Source organism: Panthera uncia, assembly GCF_023721935.1.
Source record: "Panthera uncia isolate 11264 chromosome D3 unlocalized genomic scaffold, Puncia_PCG_1.0 HiC_scaffold_8, whole genome shotgun sequence".
Taxonomy (NCBI): Eukaryota; Metazoa; Chordata; class Mammalia; order Carnivora; family Felidae; genus Panthera; species Panthera uncia.
The window spans coordinates 40,898,954-40,914,986 of NW_026057586.1; the positions used below are offsets into that span (position 1 = coordinate 40,898,954).

General features: G+C 39.0%; 1 protein-coding gene across 2 annotated transcripts in view; it reads left to right on the forward strand.

The window, feature by feature from the left end:
• Window positions 1-1,229: 1,229 nt before the first annotated feature.
• Window positions 1,230-16,033, forward strand: part of DSC2 (desmocollin 2) — a 37,454-nt gene continuing 22,650 nt past the window's right edge. Inside the window, exons 1-5 of one of the 2 annotated variants that reach the window (XM_049620244.1) lie at window positions 1,230-1,769; window positions 9,509-9,593; window positions 10,483-10,682; window positions 11,631-11,750; window positions 12,931-13,086. In XM_049620244.1, coding sequence (XP_049476201.1) covers window positions 1,701-1,769; window positions 9,509-9,593; window positions 10,483-10,682; window positions 11,631-11,750; window positions 12,931-13,086 — 630 coding nt within the window. In that variant the 5' untranslated portion in view covers window positions 1,230-1,700. The remainder of the gene's footprint in view (window positions 1,770-9,508; window positions 9,594-10,482; window positions 10,683-11,630; window positions 11,751-12,930; window positions 13,087-16,033) is intronic. The other variant, XM_049620243.1, reaches the window with a different exon arrangement.

Below are 16,033 nucleotides of genomic sequence, written 5' to 3' on the forward strand. Positions count from 1 at the left end.
TGATGTCACTAATAGGATGAGGTGTGTTTATGAAATCATTGCTGGAAAAACACGAGGGTTAAAAAGTAGGGAAACAGAAGCATGTCAGCTATAGTCTCATGATGATGACCCAGGCTTATTTTACTAGCAAAGGTTCAATGACAAATTCTGTGGATATGGAAATAACAGAACAACTCATTATGTGTCATTCATGAACGAAACAGAGCATGGCACTAATACATAGACTGTAAACCGTGTAGTGTTTGACATCGCTTTTGAGTTTAACTATATGGTCAGTATTATAACAATTTTGGCTCTGTGTATGATGGTATAGGATGGTACATGTTCTCAGGAACTGAAATGCTGTGAGTGACGTGGTTGGCTTTTCAAACAGGTTTCTCCAAACACCCCAGAGGAGACAAACCAAATGAATTGGGACAGACAAGTTTCTCCTTTGTGGAGGGACTTCCTGGGTTTAAGTCTGCAGTTGAAAAGAGGTGCAGGAAGGAGTCAGAATGCCCTGTCCTTGTTTTCTGGAGAGCTGCAAGCATACTGCTTTTATATTTTAATTTTCCAGGTTGAGGCCTGCCATAATTCACCTAGTTTAAGTAGGTTGCAAGCCAAACATAAATTGCATCCCATTCTTTTTCTTGTCTTACTGCAAACTCTGGTTTTGGTGGTAGGAAAGGAAGAGAGACATCTCCAGTAGATGTCCAGGAGTCTGCTTTAGGAGATCAGTTATAAGAAGGTCGGTGGATGGCTTTAATTTGGGACAAGGCAGGGTCTTGGAGCTCACATTTAGTCAGCATCTAGGGCCTCAAGAGATCCGTTTTCTGTGTAACTTACCCTTGATTTTGTTATTATTATTATTTTGTAAACTGGATTCCCTTAATTAATTAATCAATTAACGTCTTTAACTTCTGGTAATTTTGTTGCATCACTGCCATATTGGGTATGGAATTTCTAAAAACAAAAATAAGACCCCCCAAGAAAGGTGTGCCACAGATGAAAACCCTGTCTGAACTGCCCTTGGATGTCTGCAGTAAATTTACTCCAGCAGAGGTCACCGAATCAACTCTCGGTACGATTTAGGCAGCCGTTCACATAAAATCCGGGGCTCCAGCTCTTCGGTGTCTGCGGGTCTGTGACCGACTTCCCAACAGCTGGCGGAGCAGGCAGCGCGCGGGGCGGAGTCGGGGCGCGGGAGCGCGCCCAGGTCCGCGCCCCCTTCCCGCGGCCCGGCGCGCCCGGGGAGTGAGTCTTTGTACAGTCAGGGCTTCTGCTGGGCAGGGCCAGCTGCTAATCCTCCAGGCGGCCACGGGGGGGGGGGGGGGGGGGGGCGCATGGGGCATATAGGTGGCGTCCGCTGCTGAGAAACACCTAGCGCAGGTAAAAGGGTGGCGGCGAGAGGGAGTTCCCACCTGTTGCGCTCTTAAAGAAATGAAGACTTAAGAAAATCCCAAGGAGGAGCCGATCGGTGTCTTTCGGACGCGCCTGGAGCCCCACCCTGGGCCAGAGGAAAAGCCCCTTGGGTGCGAGGCAGGCGCTTCACCCAAAGCCAGAAAGGAAAGCACCTCTCCCCGCGCGCCACCTCCTCCTGTGCCTCGCACTCCTCCTGCGCGGCGGGCCCTGCCTGACTCTCGCCGCGGCCTTTGGCCCCGCCGAGCCTGCTCGCCCCGGCCTCCCGGTGCAGCGCGGGTGACCTGTCCCCGAGTACTCCCATGGCGTCAGACCGCCCCACTCGCTCCCGGAGCGGAGCCCTCTGCCGGCAACTGCTGCTGACCCTCACGGTGAGTGGCCGATCGGCTGCCGGCTCCCGCGAGGGGGCTCCTCCCGATGGGGGAGCGCTGGAAGCAGCGGTGCTTGGGGGTGGCGGGCAAAGCGGGGGTTAATGGGGCGCCGGCTGGTTGAACAAATGGAGCTGTTGGAATAGGGGAAGGTTGCCAGAAAGAGGCTGGCGACCTGGGCGCCGCGATCCCCAAGGGGAGGAGTAGTGTTGGCGGTAGATGTACTCAGCGCAGGCAGAGAGAGACGCAGGCGTGAGCTGCAAACGCCTTTTCAAAACCGTGGCCTCTGGGTACGAGCGGGGAGCGCTGCTCCTCCCGGTCTCTGCAATTCCCCGGGAAGGTACAGTCCACTTCTGCCCCGGTGCCCGGTTCCGGCCACGGCTGGGGCGAGCGCTGGGCGGACCGGACGGAAAGTGCGAGCCCCTTGGGTCACAGAGTGCGCTCCTTTGCGGGGGTTGCTCTGAGTCTCTTTGAGCGTGTGTGTGTTGGGGGAGCGGGTGGGGGGAATCGGGAGAGAGAGTAGGGGAGTGGTCTCGACCCTCTGCACCCGGAAACGGTAGATGGGCGGGCCTTAGGAGACCCTTTGTATTAGTTCCCATTGCGTGTCTCCGAGTGCGGTTGCCAGCTCCTTAGTCTTTAGGGAAATATTCGTCCGGATCTCTTTCCCCAGAGGCATCTGGATTCCTCTGCTCCTGTGTTCTCTCGCTCTAACTTCTTTCCCACTTTAAAGAACTGTAGCAACGACCCCACCCACCTAACCCTGGGAGCGAAAGGGGGTGGCCTTATTTGGGGAGGGGCAGTACCCCTCCCAGGCAGAAAAGACTGGGATCACACGCCGACGGGAGGGGGGGGGGCGAGGGGGATGGGTGGCAGATGCTTCAGGAATTTAGTGCGAGTGGACAGCCTCTGGGAGAGTTTGGGATCAGAGGTTTCCCAGATTGGGTTCCTAAATCCTCTACGAGGAGAAAAATTAAATAGACCAGGTGCCAAAGAGTACTCAACTCGGTAGTGTCGTTTCACGTTGAGCCCCAGGCATTGGATCGCAAGTCCTCTGAAGGACAAGGGGACAAACCTGGAGAACAGACACCAGGAAGATTTATTCTGGGAGTGCTGGAACTGGGGGGCTGAAGTTTTCGGATAATTTCGCTTCTCAGTCGCTCTTAGCTTGCAGTGAATTCCTTAAAATTTTAGGTCGTGAAATTGTAGTTGTACTATCATTACAATGTCTTTCCCTAGGAATTCTATGGACTTTAAAACCCTTAATTAAATTCCCAGGGCACATTAGTATCATAGAAAGGGCCAGGTGCACAGCAGTTAATATTTTACTGTTGAGAAAACCAAGAATGGAATAAATAACGGTTGCAAAATATGTAGTTGATGACAAAGAAATACTTTCGGTTAGATCCCTAATAAAGTTGCCACTTTTTAAACCACTGGCCATTTTCTTTGAAGGAAAAAGGGTGATTAAGCATGGATGATAATAGGCCTGGGCAATAAATAGCATTGCTTTACATATGCTTACACGCAAGACTTTCTCTGTGTGATCTCAGATCCTTTCTAGAAGAACGTCGATAAACTGAATAAATTAAAGGTGAATAATCCTCATTCCTTGGCTTTTCTTAGTTTCAAAGCTGGATAAGCCGGAAGTGGGGTAGATAGGAAAAAAAGTGCTGGCTCTGACGCACCCCTCATCCTGCTGCATTCTAGCTGGAAGGCGTTGTCTGATGCTCATATGCATGTATCTGTACAAAGTCCTGCCTGCTTCAGATGGTTCTTGTGGTGGTGAGCCTCAAGTGTGATAGATGTGCAAAGAGCATCTGAGTAGAAGATATTATTAAATAAGAAGGAGTAATTCCTCTTCACTGGGGGAACACCCTTTACATTTCCTCCTGTTCTTGTACCCAACTAATCCTTCACCATTCTAAACATCAGCTTCTCTCCACTTCCTAATATTGCCTCACCTTGCACACGTCTTAATCACTCGAACTCTGGTTTCTACCTAAACACCTAACGAGGCTGCTTTATCTCTGAGGTCATAAGGGATCCCCACTGCTAAATATAAACCATTCCTTATACAATTCCACCTTGATTGTGTCTCTATTGAAATTCACTCCTTTTTTCTTTTGACCTTCCTGACCACTCATAATCATGCTCCCTATTACAGGTCCTGTCTGTGAAATACACAGGTGTCTACTTGTACTAAATTTATTTTGTTAGTTGGGATGTCTTCATTGAACAGTAAGTCTTTATATCTCCCCAGTATGATGTATGACACAGCATTTATTATCTTCTCAGACAATGTTGCTTTTCTTCTCGTGTCATGTATTTCAGTGAATGACACTGCTATACACCTTATTGCTCAGGTAGGAAGTCTGGAAGCTGTTTTTCCTTCTTCACTGTTCCCCTGCCCAAATCCATCATTAACTCCCGTTAAGTCTATCTTCAGAAATATCTTATGGATATCTCTGCTTCTCTCCAACACTCCTGCTATTACTTTTTGCTATTATAAATAATGTCACAGTGAATAAACTTGTCTGCATATGTTATTTCATGTATTGGCAGGTATGTGCATAGAATAGATTACCAGAAATGGGATGGCCAGACAGAAGTATAGATGACTGTATTCTTTTGGTATATATTACCAGCTTCTTCTCACCCCCATAAAGGTTGTATATTCACTAGACAGAAAGAAATTTTATGATGGATAGCATATCCCACCATTGAGGATATATATATATATATACCATATATATGGTATATATATATATATATATATATATATATATATAGAATTGTACGTGTGTATATATATGTATATATGTACAATACTATAGTATTATAGTTTAGTACTATAGTATGTACAATATGCTATATTATATATTATATAGCATGTCATACTATACTCTGTTATATTATACTATGTATATATAGTATGAGACTACTTGATCAGGCAGTCATTTGGCAAAAGGTAAAGTTGAACCCATACCTCATGGAGAACACCACAGAAAAGTCCAAACAGATGAAAGATTTAAATGTACCATATGATACAATACAGATATTAGAAGAAAACATCGTGAATTCCTATTTAAATTTGGGGTTAAGGGGGCGCCTGGGTGGCTCAGTCGGTTGAGCATCCGACTTCAGCTCAGGTCATGATCTCGCAGTGTGAGTTCGAGCCCCATGTCGGGCTCTGGGCTGATGGCTCAGAGCCTGGAGCCTGCTTCTGATTCTGTGTCTCCCTCTCTCTCTGCCCCAACCCCGTTCATGCTCTGTCTCTCTCTGTCTCAAAAATAAATAAATGTTAAAAAATAAAAATAAAAAAAAATAAATTTGGGGTTAAGAAGACTTTCTATGGTTCACATGGCTTAAATTTCAAAAGCCATTTATTAATATTGAGGAAACCAATTATATTCAATTATAATCATTAATATAAATATATTATAAATGTTATAAATAATATAAATCAATTATGTCAAGACACACATACATAAACACTTGTCCGTGGCAAAAAAACTGAACCAAACAAAAACATTATAAGCAAAGTCAAAGGTAACTCATAAATTGTAAAAAAAAATTTTTGCAGATCATATTTTAAAAGGCTAATCTACTAATATATAAAGAGCTCTTATAAATCAAGTAGTCCAACATGAACATGGACATGAAAAACTCCCATAAAGTAATAAAAATGGCCCATAAAAATATTTCACCCTCGCTCATAATAAGAAAAGATGAATTTAAATTTCATTGACATGTCAATCCCATTTGGCAAGCATCCAAAAGTTTGACAATACAGGGTAGGCAAGAATGTGGAGAAATAAGAACTCTCATAAATTATTGGTGAGTGTAACAAAGTTACAACATTTATGGACTGTATAGAGTTACAAAAAACACGAATAGAAACTTTTCCTTTTTCCTTTCCGATTTGTATGCATCTAATATGTTTCTGTCTATTCATATGCAATATTGCGGTTTTAATTATTGAGACTTCATAGAATTTTAAATATCTGCTAGGGCTAATATCCTTTCATTGCTTTTCTTTTTCATAATTTTCCTGTCTTTTCTTAATTATTTATTTTTACTTAAGATTTTTTTTTTAAATTTTTTAACATTTATTTATTTTTGAGACAGGGAGAGACAGAGTATGAACAGGGGAGGGTCAGAGAGAGGGAGACAAAGAATCTGAAACAGGCTCCAGGCTCTGAACTGTCAGCACAGAGCCTGACGCGGGGCTCAAACTCACGGACCGTGAGATCATGACCCGAGCCAAAGTCGGCCGCTCAACCGACTGAGCCACTCAGGCGCCCCTTTACTTAAGACTTTTTAAATCAGCTTGTCTAGTTCCAGAAAAAAAAAATACTGTTAAGGTTTATATTGGGATCATGAAATTTATAATTTAACTTAGTGAAAATTGATATATTTATGTTGATTTTTTTCTATCTAAAATAATATCTTTCTTTTTGTGTGAGTCTACTTTTGTGTCTTTCAGAAATGTTTTCAGATTTTTCTCAAATAGACTTTATATCTTTCTTGTTAAGTTTACACCTTGGCATTCTAACTTTTTATTGCTTTTGAAAATAATTTCTTGGGGCGCCTGGGTGGCTCAGTCGGTTGAGCATCCGACTTCAGCTCAGGTCACAATCTCGAAGTTTGTGGGTTCGAGCTCCGCGTCAGGTTATGTGCTGACAGCTCAGGGCCTGGAGCCTGCCTCAGATTCTGTGTCTCCTCTCTGTGTTCCTCCCCTGCTCATGCTCTTTCTTTCTCTCAAAAATAAATAAATATTAAAAAAAATTTTTTTTTTAATGTATCCATCATTTTTAGTTTGGGCATGGTGAGTTGTTGTTTTTTTTTTTTTTCTCCTTCCTGAATGACCTAGCTGCCATTATTGGAAATGAAAATCATTTGCCTGATCCATTCCCCACACTGCTCAGACTCACCTTATTCCAATAGGAAGCTGCTTATGTAATTTATCTGCTTAAAACAAACATTTGGTTTCTTATTATCTTTAGGAAAAAAGATCTACATATGTTGTTAACACTGTTCAGAATCTATCCCAAACCTACTTCTGTGAATCCAGTTTAAACTTTGTCCCTCTTGTAGCATCAGCCTTTCGAGATTTTGTTTTCAGATCTGTGTCATCTCTGGGTTTCACATATGCTTGTTTCTGTGCTTGGGACATATAAGCTCTGCCTCCTCTTGACATGGCTCACGTACAGCCACTCCTTAGGTGACCTCGCCTGGCTTTCACACAAGGCCATCGTATAGCAACTGTACCTCCCTAGCAGAGCATTTATCCTCCTTTATTGAAATTATGACTGTGTCTTACCCTTGAACTGAAGGTTTCATGAGGATCATGTTTACTGCTCTGTGTCTGGTACATAGAAGACATTAGGTAAATATTGGTTAAATGCATGAATGAATGGATGAATACTGTTCCCTAGAGTATTATCTTAATCTAGCCATATCTCATCTTCTCTGCTGTTTTTACTTTAGTCCAAGTCACCATCCTCCCTCTCTTGGATTTGTACTGGAACCTCCCAGCTGGTGTCCTTGTTTCCACTCTTGCTGCTCTACAGTCTGTTTTCACAGGGCCACCAGAATGAGTCTATGTAAATGCTCGCCACCTGATGCTACTCCACAACTGCTTCTTCTTCTTCTTCTTTTTTTAATTTTCTAAAATGTTTGTTAGCTTTTGAGAGATTGAGAGAATGTGAGCCCCGGAAAGGCAGAGAGAGAGGGAGACACAGAATCCGAAGCAGGCTTGAGGGTCTGAGCTGTCAGCACAGAGCCCAACGCTGGGCTCGAACTCACGAACCGTGTGATCATGACCTGAGCCGAAGTTAGACACTTAACCAACTGAGCCACCCAGGCGCCCCTCCCCACAGTTTCTAAACCTATGGGTGCTTCTCTTTGCACTCAGAATAAAGTCGAGAAGTTTTAGACTTCTACTTTGAGACTCTATGTGATCTACCCATGATTGTCTCTTCAATGCCTATGGTATCACTCTTCCCTCACTGTGCTATACTACCATGAGCACCATTTTGTTCCTCTCGTACACCAGGCAAAATCCTTTCCCAGGGTTTTGTTCTGTTTTTTTCTCCACCTGGAAGACTCTTCCCCAGTTGATGAACTGGTTTGCTTCCTCATTTCATTCAGGCTTCTGGTCTTCCGGAACTTTGTCACCTTTTCTCTCTGCTTTATTTTTCTCACAACATTTATCTCTTGGCATTATGCGACCTTTTTGCATTGTGACTTTGGCATTATATGACCTTTGTGTATTTATTTTTTTGTCTCTCATTATAAGATAATCTCCATGGGGTCAAAGACTTTGCCTTGTTCATTGCTAAACACTGCCTACCACCTAGTAAGCAACCTGTAAAGGTTGGTTGAAAGAATAAGTAGAAGCATGCTTTCAACCACCCTGAGCTGGACTCTTCACTTTCTCATTCCACTCCTGTTCTCTCTAGAGGATGTGGCCACTGAACATTCTTCTCATCTTTTAATTTCCAATCCATCCCTAATTTCCAAATGAAATGTAATCCCAGCCTTGCCAAATCCTCCCTATATAATTTGAGTTGGATAATTAAATATGTCTTGGCATATGTAGTGGAAATAAAAATGTGTGTTAGAAATAAACATTTGAATCCAGATTTTGATTATTTTCATTTATGTTTATAGCCTTTGTAAATACAGTGTCAGTGCTCGTCAGCAGTCTTGCTTTTGTCAAAAGCTTTGCAAAATTGTAGAAAAAATTGTGAATCTTTCAGAAGTGTGTGTTATAAAGTTTTAGAACAGAATTAAATTTCAGTGTGTTCAAATATATATTGTATTGGAAATGGTTACCATAAATCACTAACTCATTTCAAAAATCTTAAGTGATATATTTTGTAAAATGACCTTAATGGTCATTTATGAGAAGATGTGCCTTCAACATAAATACGTATTTCAAAGTTACGTGCTTGTTTGTGTGAGGTCATAGATAAATCATCTCCACGTTGCTCCATGAAAATGAGTTGATGCTTCTCTTTAAAGCATTGGGTTTTCAGGGGCTCCTGGGTGGCTCAGCCGGCTAAGTGTCCGACTTTGGCCCAGGTCATGATCTCGCAGTTCGTGGATTCAAGCCCCGCTTTGGACTCTGTGCTGACAGCTTGGAACCTGGAGCCTGCTTCTGATTCTGTGTCTCCCTCTCTCTCTGCCCCTCTGCTCTGTTTGTCTCTCTCTCTCTCAAAAATAAATAAACATTAAAAAAATTTTAAAGCATTGGGTTTTTGTTTAGGATATTATTGATTTGATATCGTAGCTCATGTGCAATTGACAATTAACTGAAATACTTTGCTGGCTCTGTAATTTTTTTTTTCTCTCTTTCCTAATCACATACCTGTGCTGCCTTCCTAAGTTTTTAGTGCTGTCTCACATTGGTTGCCATTAATTCCTCGATTATTCACTAAATTAATCAGTGAAGCTACTATTAACTCCTTTTGCAGAATAGGAAAAAAAGCCCAAGAGGGTAAGGAATTATTAGACTTTACATGCTTTGTGAAGGAGGGAGCCATGACTCTTGGTCTATTGTTTTATTCTTCTTCTCCATACAATTTTGTTCTGATTTTACTGCAGTGTATGTTTTTAAATTTTATTTTGCAAGTTGTATAAACTAATTTATAATTATACCAATTTATAATTTATATAAACTATGTACACATTAAAAGGATCTTTCTTTAACGTGTAATATTGATTTGGTATTTTAGATCTTAACAGTTGCCTGTGATGCCTGCAAAAAAGTCACGCTACATGTTCCCTCCAAACTAGATGCTGGAAAATTTGTTGGTAGAGGTAAGAAACTGCAAAAATGTGAATAAATCCTAATTTGGTACGATCTTGTAAAATTAGTGTAATTTTTAGAAGGATAACTGTATTGGAATTAATGGTTAAAATGATATTTTATCATCTGTAATACATATGTACATATGGTGTCATTCCAATAAAAGAGATATTGTCCTTTCTTGACAAACATGATGATATGAGTAGATAAAAAGGTTTAGTTTGAGTAATAATTATTAATATTTATCCTAGATGAAAGGTATGGCATATGTTATAATATACTTCTGTGAAATTGAGAAATAGCATTGGAACTGTTTCTTGAGTTTAAAGGTATTGTTTTTGGATTTTAATCCTCAAATGTTTTGGCATCTTACTGATACTTATTTCCACATATTTTTTTTGTCAATTAATTTTTTTCACATAACTGAAATGTGCAAGGAAGGAGCAGACCAGTGAGAACACAGAATATCATGACTCTTTAACAATAGATTCAAAGAGTTAAGAAATATTTTAATCTAATAGCTGCCGACTAATTCTCTAGATTCTGTTTAAGTTCAGTTCTCTCATGTGTTACTCTATAGCTAATTTCAGTTAGTAAAGAAAAACTTTTTTGTGTGTTGGTTTACATATTCAAACATTAGAACTCACATGCCCTTATTTCAGGACAAATGTCTCTTTTTTAGAAGGATATAAAGTAGGTATTAGAAGTGATATCTGTGTTTATGCACAACTTAATTCACCATATGGTTTCATATGTACTTTTAAAAATGCAACATTTATAAGTGTCAGTGTAATTAATTTTAAGTTTTTGGCTTCCCGCCCCCCAAAGCATAGATTACTGTTAAACCTATGTATTATTTTGTTTTACCTTACAAATGATTGTTCTGTATATTTTCCACAGTTAACCTGAAGGAGTGCTTTCAATCTGCAAATCTAATTCATTCAAGTGATCCTGACTTCCAAATTTTAGAAGATGGTTCAGTCTATACGACAAATGCTATTCTTTTGTCCTCAGAGGAGAGGAAGTTTACCATATTACTTTCCAACACTGACAACCAAGAGGAAGAGAAAATACTTGTCCTTTTACAGCATCAAACAAAGGTATACCAAACTATAAACATGCAGCATAATGAATTGGTTTCTGCAGGTGTAACATTACCAGGGAAGATGTGGAATCAGAAGCAATGTGGGATGGTTTTGCTTGATGAAAAATGAAAACCATCATACAACTTAACAGTGTTCAAGTGGCGGAAACGGGTTTTGCCGTATCAGTTATTCCAGGTTATAATTACTTTTTATTTGGGACATAAAAGGAGAAATTGGGCTACTGCAGCATGAGAAGTTGAAATCAGACACAGAGAAGCCTATCTTGATCTTTCTTGTAGAGTCCATTTCCAAAACAAGTTTTAAAACTCTGTTTCTGGAGGTCTTATGTATCTTAGCATAATTTGTAGTCTTAAAAAGTAGATGACTGTGTTAGGTTGAGGTTCAGACCTCATACGAACTTATTGTATTATGACACCAAAGATCCAAATGACTTCTGTTCAGCCACTGGCCATTATTCACTGCAGCGGTTTGAGAGTTATCACCACTGTTCTCTCCTCCTTCTGACACAGATCTCTCTGTTGGTCCCTGGCTCTTCCTAGTTGCTGGTGAGTGGAAGGTACATATGCTAGATTTAGGAGATCACTCACTTCATTCATTTTCCTTGCATCTCTCTCCTCCCATCGTTTTGCATGGCAATATGGCAACAGTAACGTAGTCAGTTTTATTTTTGTCTTTGTAATTTTGTTTCTGGGCTTCCAGTTCCATCTCTCTTTCTTCCATATTCTCACCAAGTTATTTCCTCAAGAGGATTGATGTGATAACAGTTAGGACCATGATTTCTTTGTTATCTTTTGGCTGTGTTGACATTTAGTTTGGTTTTGAAGCACTACCATGGCCTTACACCTTCCCAGCTCCCCATGAAAGGAGATGTGTCAGAGTTCCAATGTTTGAGAGTATATTATTCATTGGCTTTATTATTTTTTTCCTGTCTTCTAAATGTAGGTACTGAAGAAGAGGCATTCTAGAGAGAAAGTTCTAAGACGTGCCAAGAGAAGATGGGCTCCTATTCCTTGTTCAATGCAAGAGAATTCTTTGGGTCCTTTCCCACTTTTTCTTCAACAGGTACAATTTACTTTCCTTTCACTGTGAAAGTCTATGGCTTCCATTTTTTTTTAATTTGGCTAATGAGTATGCAGTTATTTCAAAAACAGTTGCATATGAATATATGAGTGAATGAGGATGTGTATTGTATGTTTCAATATATGGGTATAAATATATATCTTTACACCGTCATGCATTTTTTTGCAGTTTTAGTCATGCATAGCCTTTTTATGAAATTGTGAAACTCATCTAGCACTCTCAAACACATGGTTCCTTAATGAATTTTCATGTTAGTAAGGGTATCACAGAGTGTAGTCTAGAAACCCCAAAACATCTTCCATTAAAGAAGATAAAATTACTGACAAGAAGACAAATGCCACGAAGGGGAAAAGACACATACATCCTCCTTGTTAATTGTTTATCCCCAAGTCCACTACTTAGATCAGACTATATCCACGTTTTCTGTCTCTTTATAACTTTTTATATCCCACCAACAAATTTAATGCAGCTGAAAGAAGAACATATTAAAGTCGAGAAAGAAATCATTTAAAAATAATTATGTTAGTCATCCTGATATACAGTCAAGATCTTACTAAGAGTATCAAAACAACTTGGGAAAAAATTTGCTTTTTGGATCAAGTACCAGAATATCATACATGCCAGGATATTATAATCACTTCTCTTCTCACCCATTCCTGCCACTCTTTCTCTTCAGCTCCTATAATAAAAAAGATGTTGACAAATAATGAAAACTAATTAAGGAAAGCATTTTCCGTGTTTTTGCCCTGCTCACAGTAACTTTAAACCTAGAGTCTCAAATCCTGTGTTGCATATAATAACAATTCACGCTTAAAAAATTGACAAAAGGGTAATTTTTCATGCTCAGAATACTTTGTTTTCTCAGACAGTTACAGTCTTAAATGTTTGGTCCACATAGGTACCATTTAGCCTTTAAAGTAGTCCTCAGGTATTCTGGAAATCTAAGATACTACTATATTTTTCTTCCCATGCCTTGCTCTTGTAATTTCTGTTATTAGGTTTCCTTATTCTATTACCTGTTTTTTTATTTGTACATGATAATGAATTAAAGAGGGTAATTACTTATTGCAATAAAAATGGCAACATGATTGCATGAATGTATAGATGAAAGTTTTGCTGAAATAAAAATTTGTCTCTTATATATATAATATCTACTTTCTAGATTCAATCTGACACCGCACAAAACTACACTATATTCTATTCCATCAGAGGACCTGGGGTAGACCGAGAACCTATAAATTTATTTTATGTAGACAGAGATACTGGAAACCTGTTTTGTACTCGTCCTGTGGATCGGGAGCAGTATGAATCTTTTGAGGTAAAGTCTGAAGATTACATATTGTATTAGTAATTATTAAGCTTGGCTGCTTTATCTCTCATTCTCAATTCATTTACCCTCTTCTGTTCTCTGAGTTTGTCATCTAGGCTCTGGCGACATCCAATAGCAGAGACTTGAAACAAAAAAAAAAATTATAGAATAAAGAGCATTAGATTCTTAGATTGGGTCTTGGCATGATAGTTTTACTTTTCTTCTTCTTCTTTTTTTTTTTTTTCAAAAGAAAAAGGGAATACCACTCTGAAAAACAGTGATTCAGTTGGCATAAAAGGTCTGTGAACCTCTTTAGGGTACAGAGAGATACCATGGGAGGTCAGTGAACTTTGCAAGTTAGACGTCAGTATTTTTGCAACAAGAGAAGGTTAACTTGTGGTGAATAGGTGAGGAGTGTGGACAGTGCTTAATCAAGATTATCCAGTCTTTCATCATCTGGTTAACTTCCCATGGTGGCATGAGCATTAATATGGGAGAATTTAACCTAATGTTGTATTGATTTACCAACAGGACCTGGTCATTTTGCTTAACTCAGTTTTAATTATTTTACGTCTACTTTGGAGGAATTACTTATTCATCAGTAGACCAAATTAAGTGAATAGACTTGCAAACTTAGAATTAAATATTTATGTTTAGAATTGCTACAACATGGCCTCCTAAGTATCTGTGATGTTCTGCTTTTTCTGAAAGCTGTTATGAGAAAACTTGGAATTAGAATTCATATTATAAAAGTAAAAGAAATAAATTGTATTCCACACACAATGTATAGCCATGCATTTGCTTTATTTCTGACTTTCCTTTTTTAAATTTAAAAATTTGTAACTTAAAAATCTAAATATAACTACCAAATATAACTAAAATCCTAATTAGTAGAATATAAGATAATATTCTAGTTAACAGCACCTGGGGAATTTGGAGTCCTAAGAAACCAAAGTTAATGAAGATCCAGAAAGTTATAATTAAAATCCGTGCACCTAAAACTTTCAAACAAAACAAAATAATAGAGAAATGGAAAGATATTCTAGGCTCGTAGGTCAGAAGAACAAACATTATTAAAATATCTATACTGTGCAAAGCAATCTATAGATTTAATGCAATCCGTATCAAAATACCAACAGCATTTTTCACAGAGCTAGAACAAACAATATTAAAATTTGTATAGAACCACAAAAGACCCTGAATAGCCAAAGCAGTCTTAAAAAAGAAAAACAAAGCTGGAGGCATGACAGTTTCAAACTCCAAGTTGTATTACAAAGCTGTACTAATCAAAACAGTATGGTACTGGCATAAAAAAAAAAAAAAAAAAGACACATAGATCAATGGAACAGGGCAGAAAACCCAGAAATAGACCCACAATTTTATGGTCAGTTAATCTTTGACAAAGAAAGAATGAATATCCAAGGGAAAAAGACAGTCTTCTCAACAAATGGTGTTGGGAAAACTGGACAGCAACACGCAAAAGAATGAAACTGAACCACTTTCTTATACCATACACAAAAATAAATTCAAAATGGATTAAAGACTGAAATGTGAGATCTGAAACCATAATAATCATAGAAGGGAGCACAGGCAGTAATTTCTCTTATATCAGCCATAGCAACTTTTTTCTAGATATGTCTCCTGATGCAAGGGAAATAAAGCAAAAATAAACTATTGGAACCACATCAAAATAAAAAGCTTCTGCACAGCAAAGGAAATAATCCACAAAACTAAAAGGCAACCTACCGAATGGGGGAAGATATTTTCAAATGACATATCTGATAAAGGGTTAGTATCCAAAATGTATAAAGAACTTATAAAACAACACCCAAAATACAAATAACTCCATTAAAAAAATGGGCAGAAAACATGAACAGACATTTCTCCAAAGAAGACATCCAGATGGCCAACAGACACATGAAAGGATGCTCAACATCACTCATCAGCAGGGAAATGCATATCAAAACCACAATGATATATCACCTCACACCTGGCAGAATAGCTAAAATCAAAACCCGAGAAAAAGCAAGTGTTGGCAAAGATGTGGAGAAAGGGGAATCCTCTGGCACTGTTGATGGGAATGCAAACTTGTGTGGCCACTGTTGGGGGGTTCCTCAAAAAGTTAAAAATAAAACTACCACACAATCCAGTGATTGTATTACTTGGCATTTACCCCCCAAATACAAAAGCACTAATTTAAAGGTATACAAGCACCCCTATGTTTATGGCAGCATTATTTACAATGCCCAAATTTGTGGAAGCAGCCCAAGTAGCCACTGAATGGATAAAGAAGAGTGATATATACAATGGGATATTATTCAGCCATAAAAAAGAATGAAATCTTGCCATTTGCAATGACAAGGACGGAGCTAGCAAGTACTATGCTAAGCAAAGTAAGTCAGTCAGAGAAAGACAAATACCATATGATCTCATTCATCTGTGGAATTTAATAAACAAAACAAAAGCACAAAGGAAAAAAAAAAGAGATAGTCCAAGAAACAGACTGGTAACTGTAGAGAACAAACTGCTAGTTACCAGAGCGAGGGAGGAGCGGGGAGATGGGTGAAATAGGGATTGGCGATTAAAGAGTACATTTATCACGATGAGCACTGAGTAATTTATAGAATTGCTGAATCACCATATTGTACACCTGAAACTAATATAACACTGTATGTTAACAACTGGGATTAAAATTAAAAAAAAAAAACCACTTAAAAAACAAAATAAAATAAGAAAAAGCCACAAAACAATCTTCAAGACTGTTCTGGGAAATAATGATAAAAGCCATTACACTCATGAAAAATGTGCAGCACTAGTGAAGAAACCAAAATTATCTATGTTATTATATTAGATAAACATAAAATGCTGTAGTATACCACGGGATTAACCACCTCTTATGGCAGTAAGGTCATGTCCACATCCCAAAACAATAACAAATGGCAAAATTCACACTGCA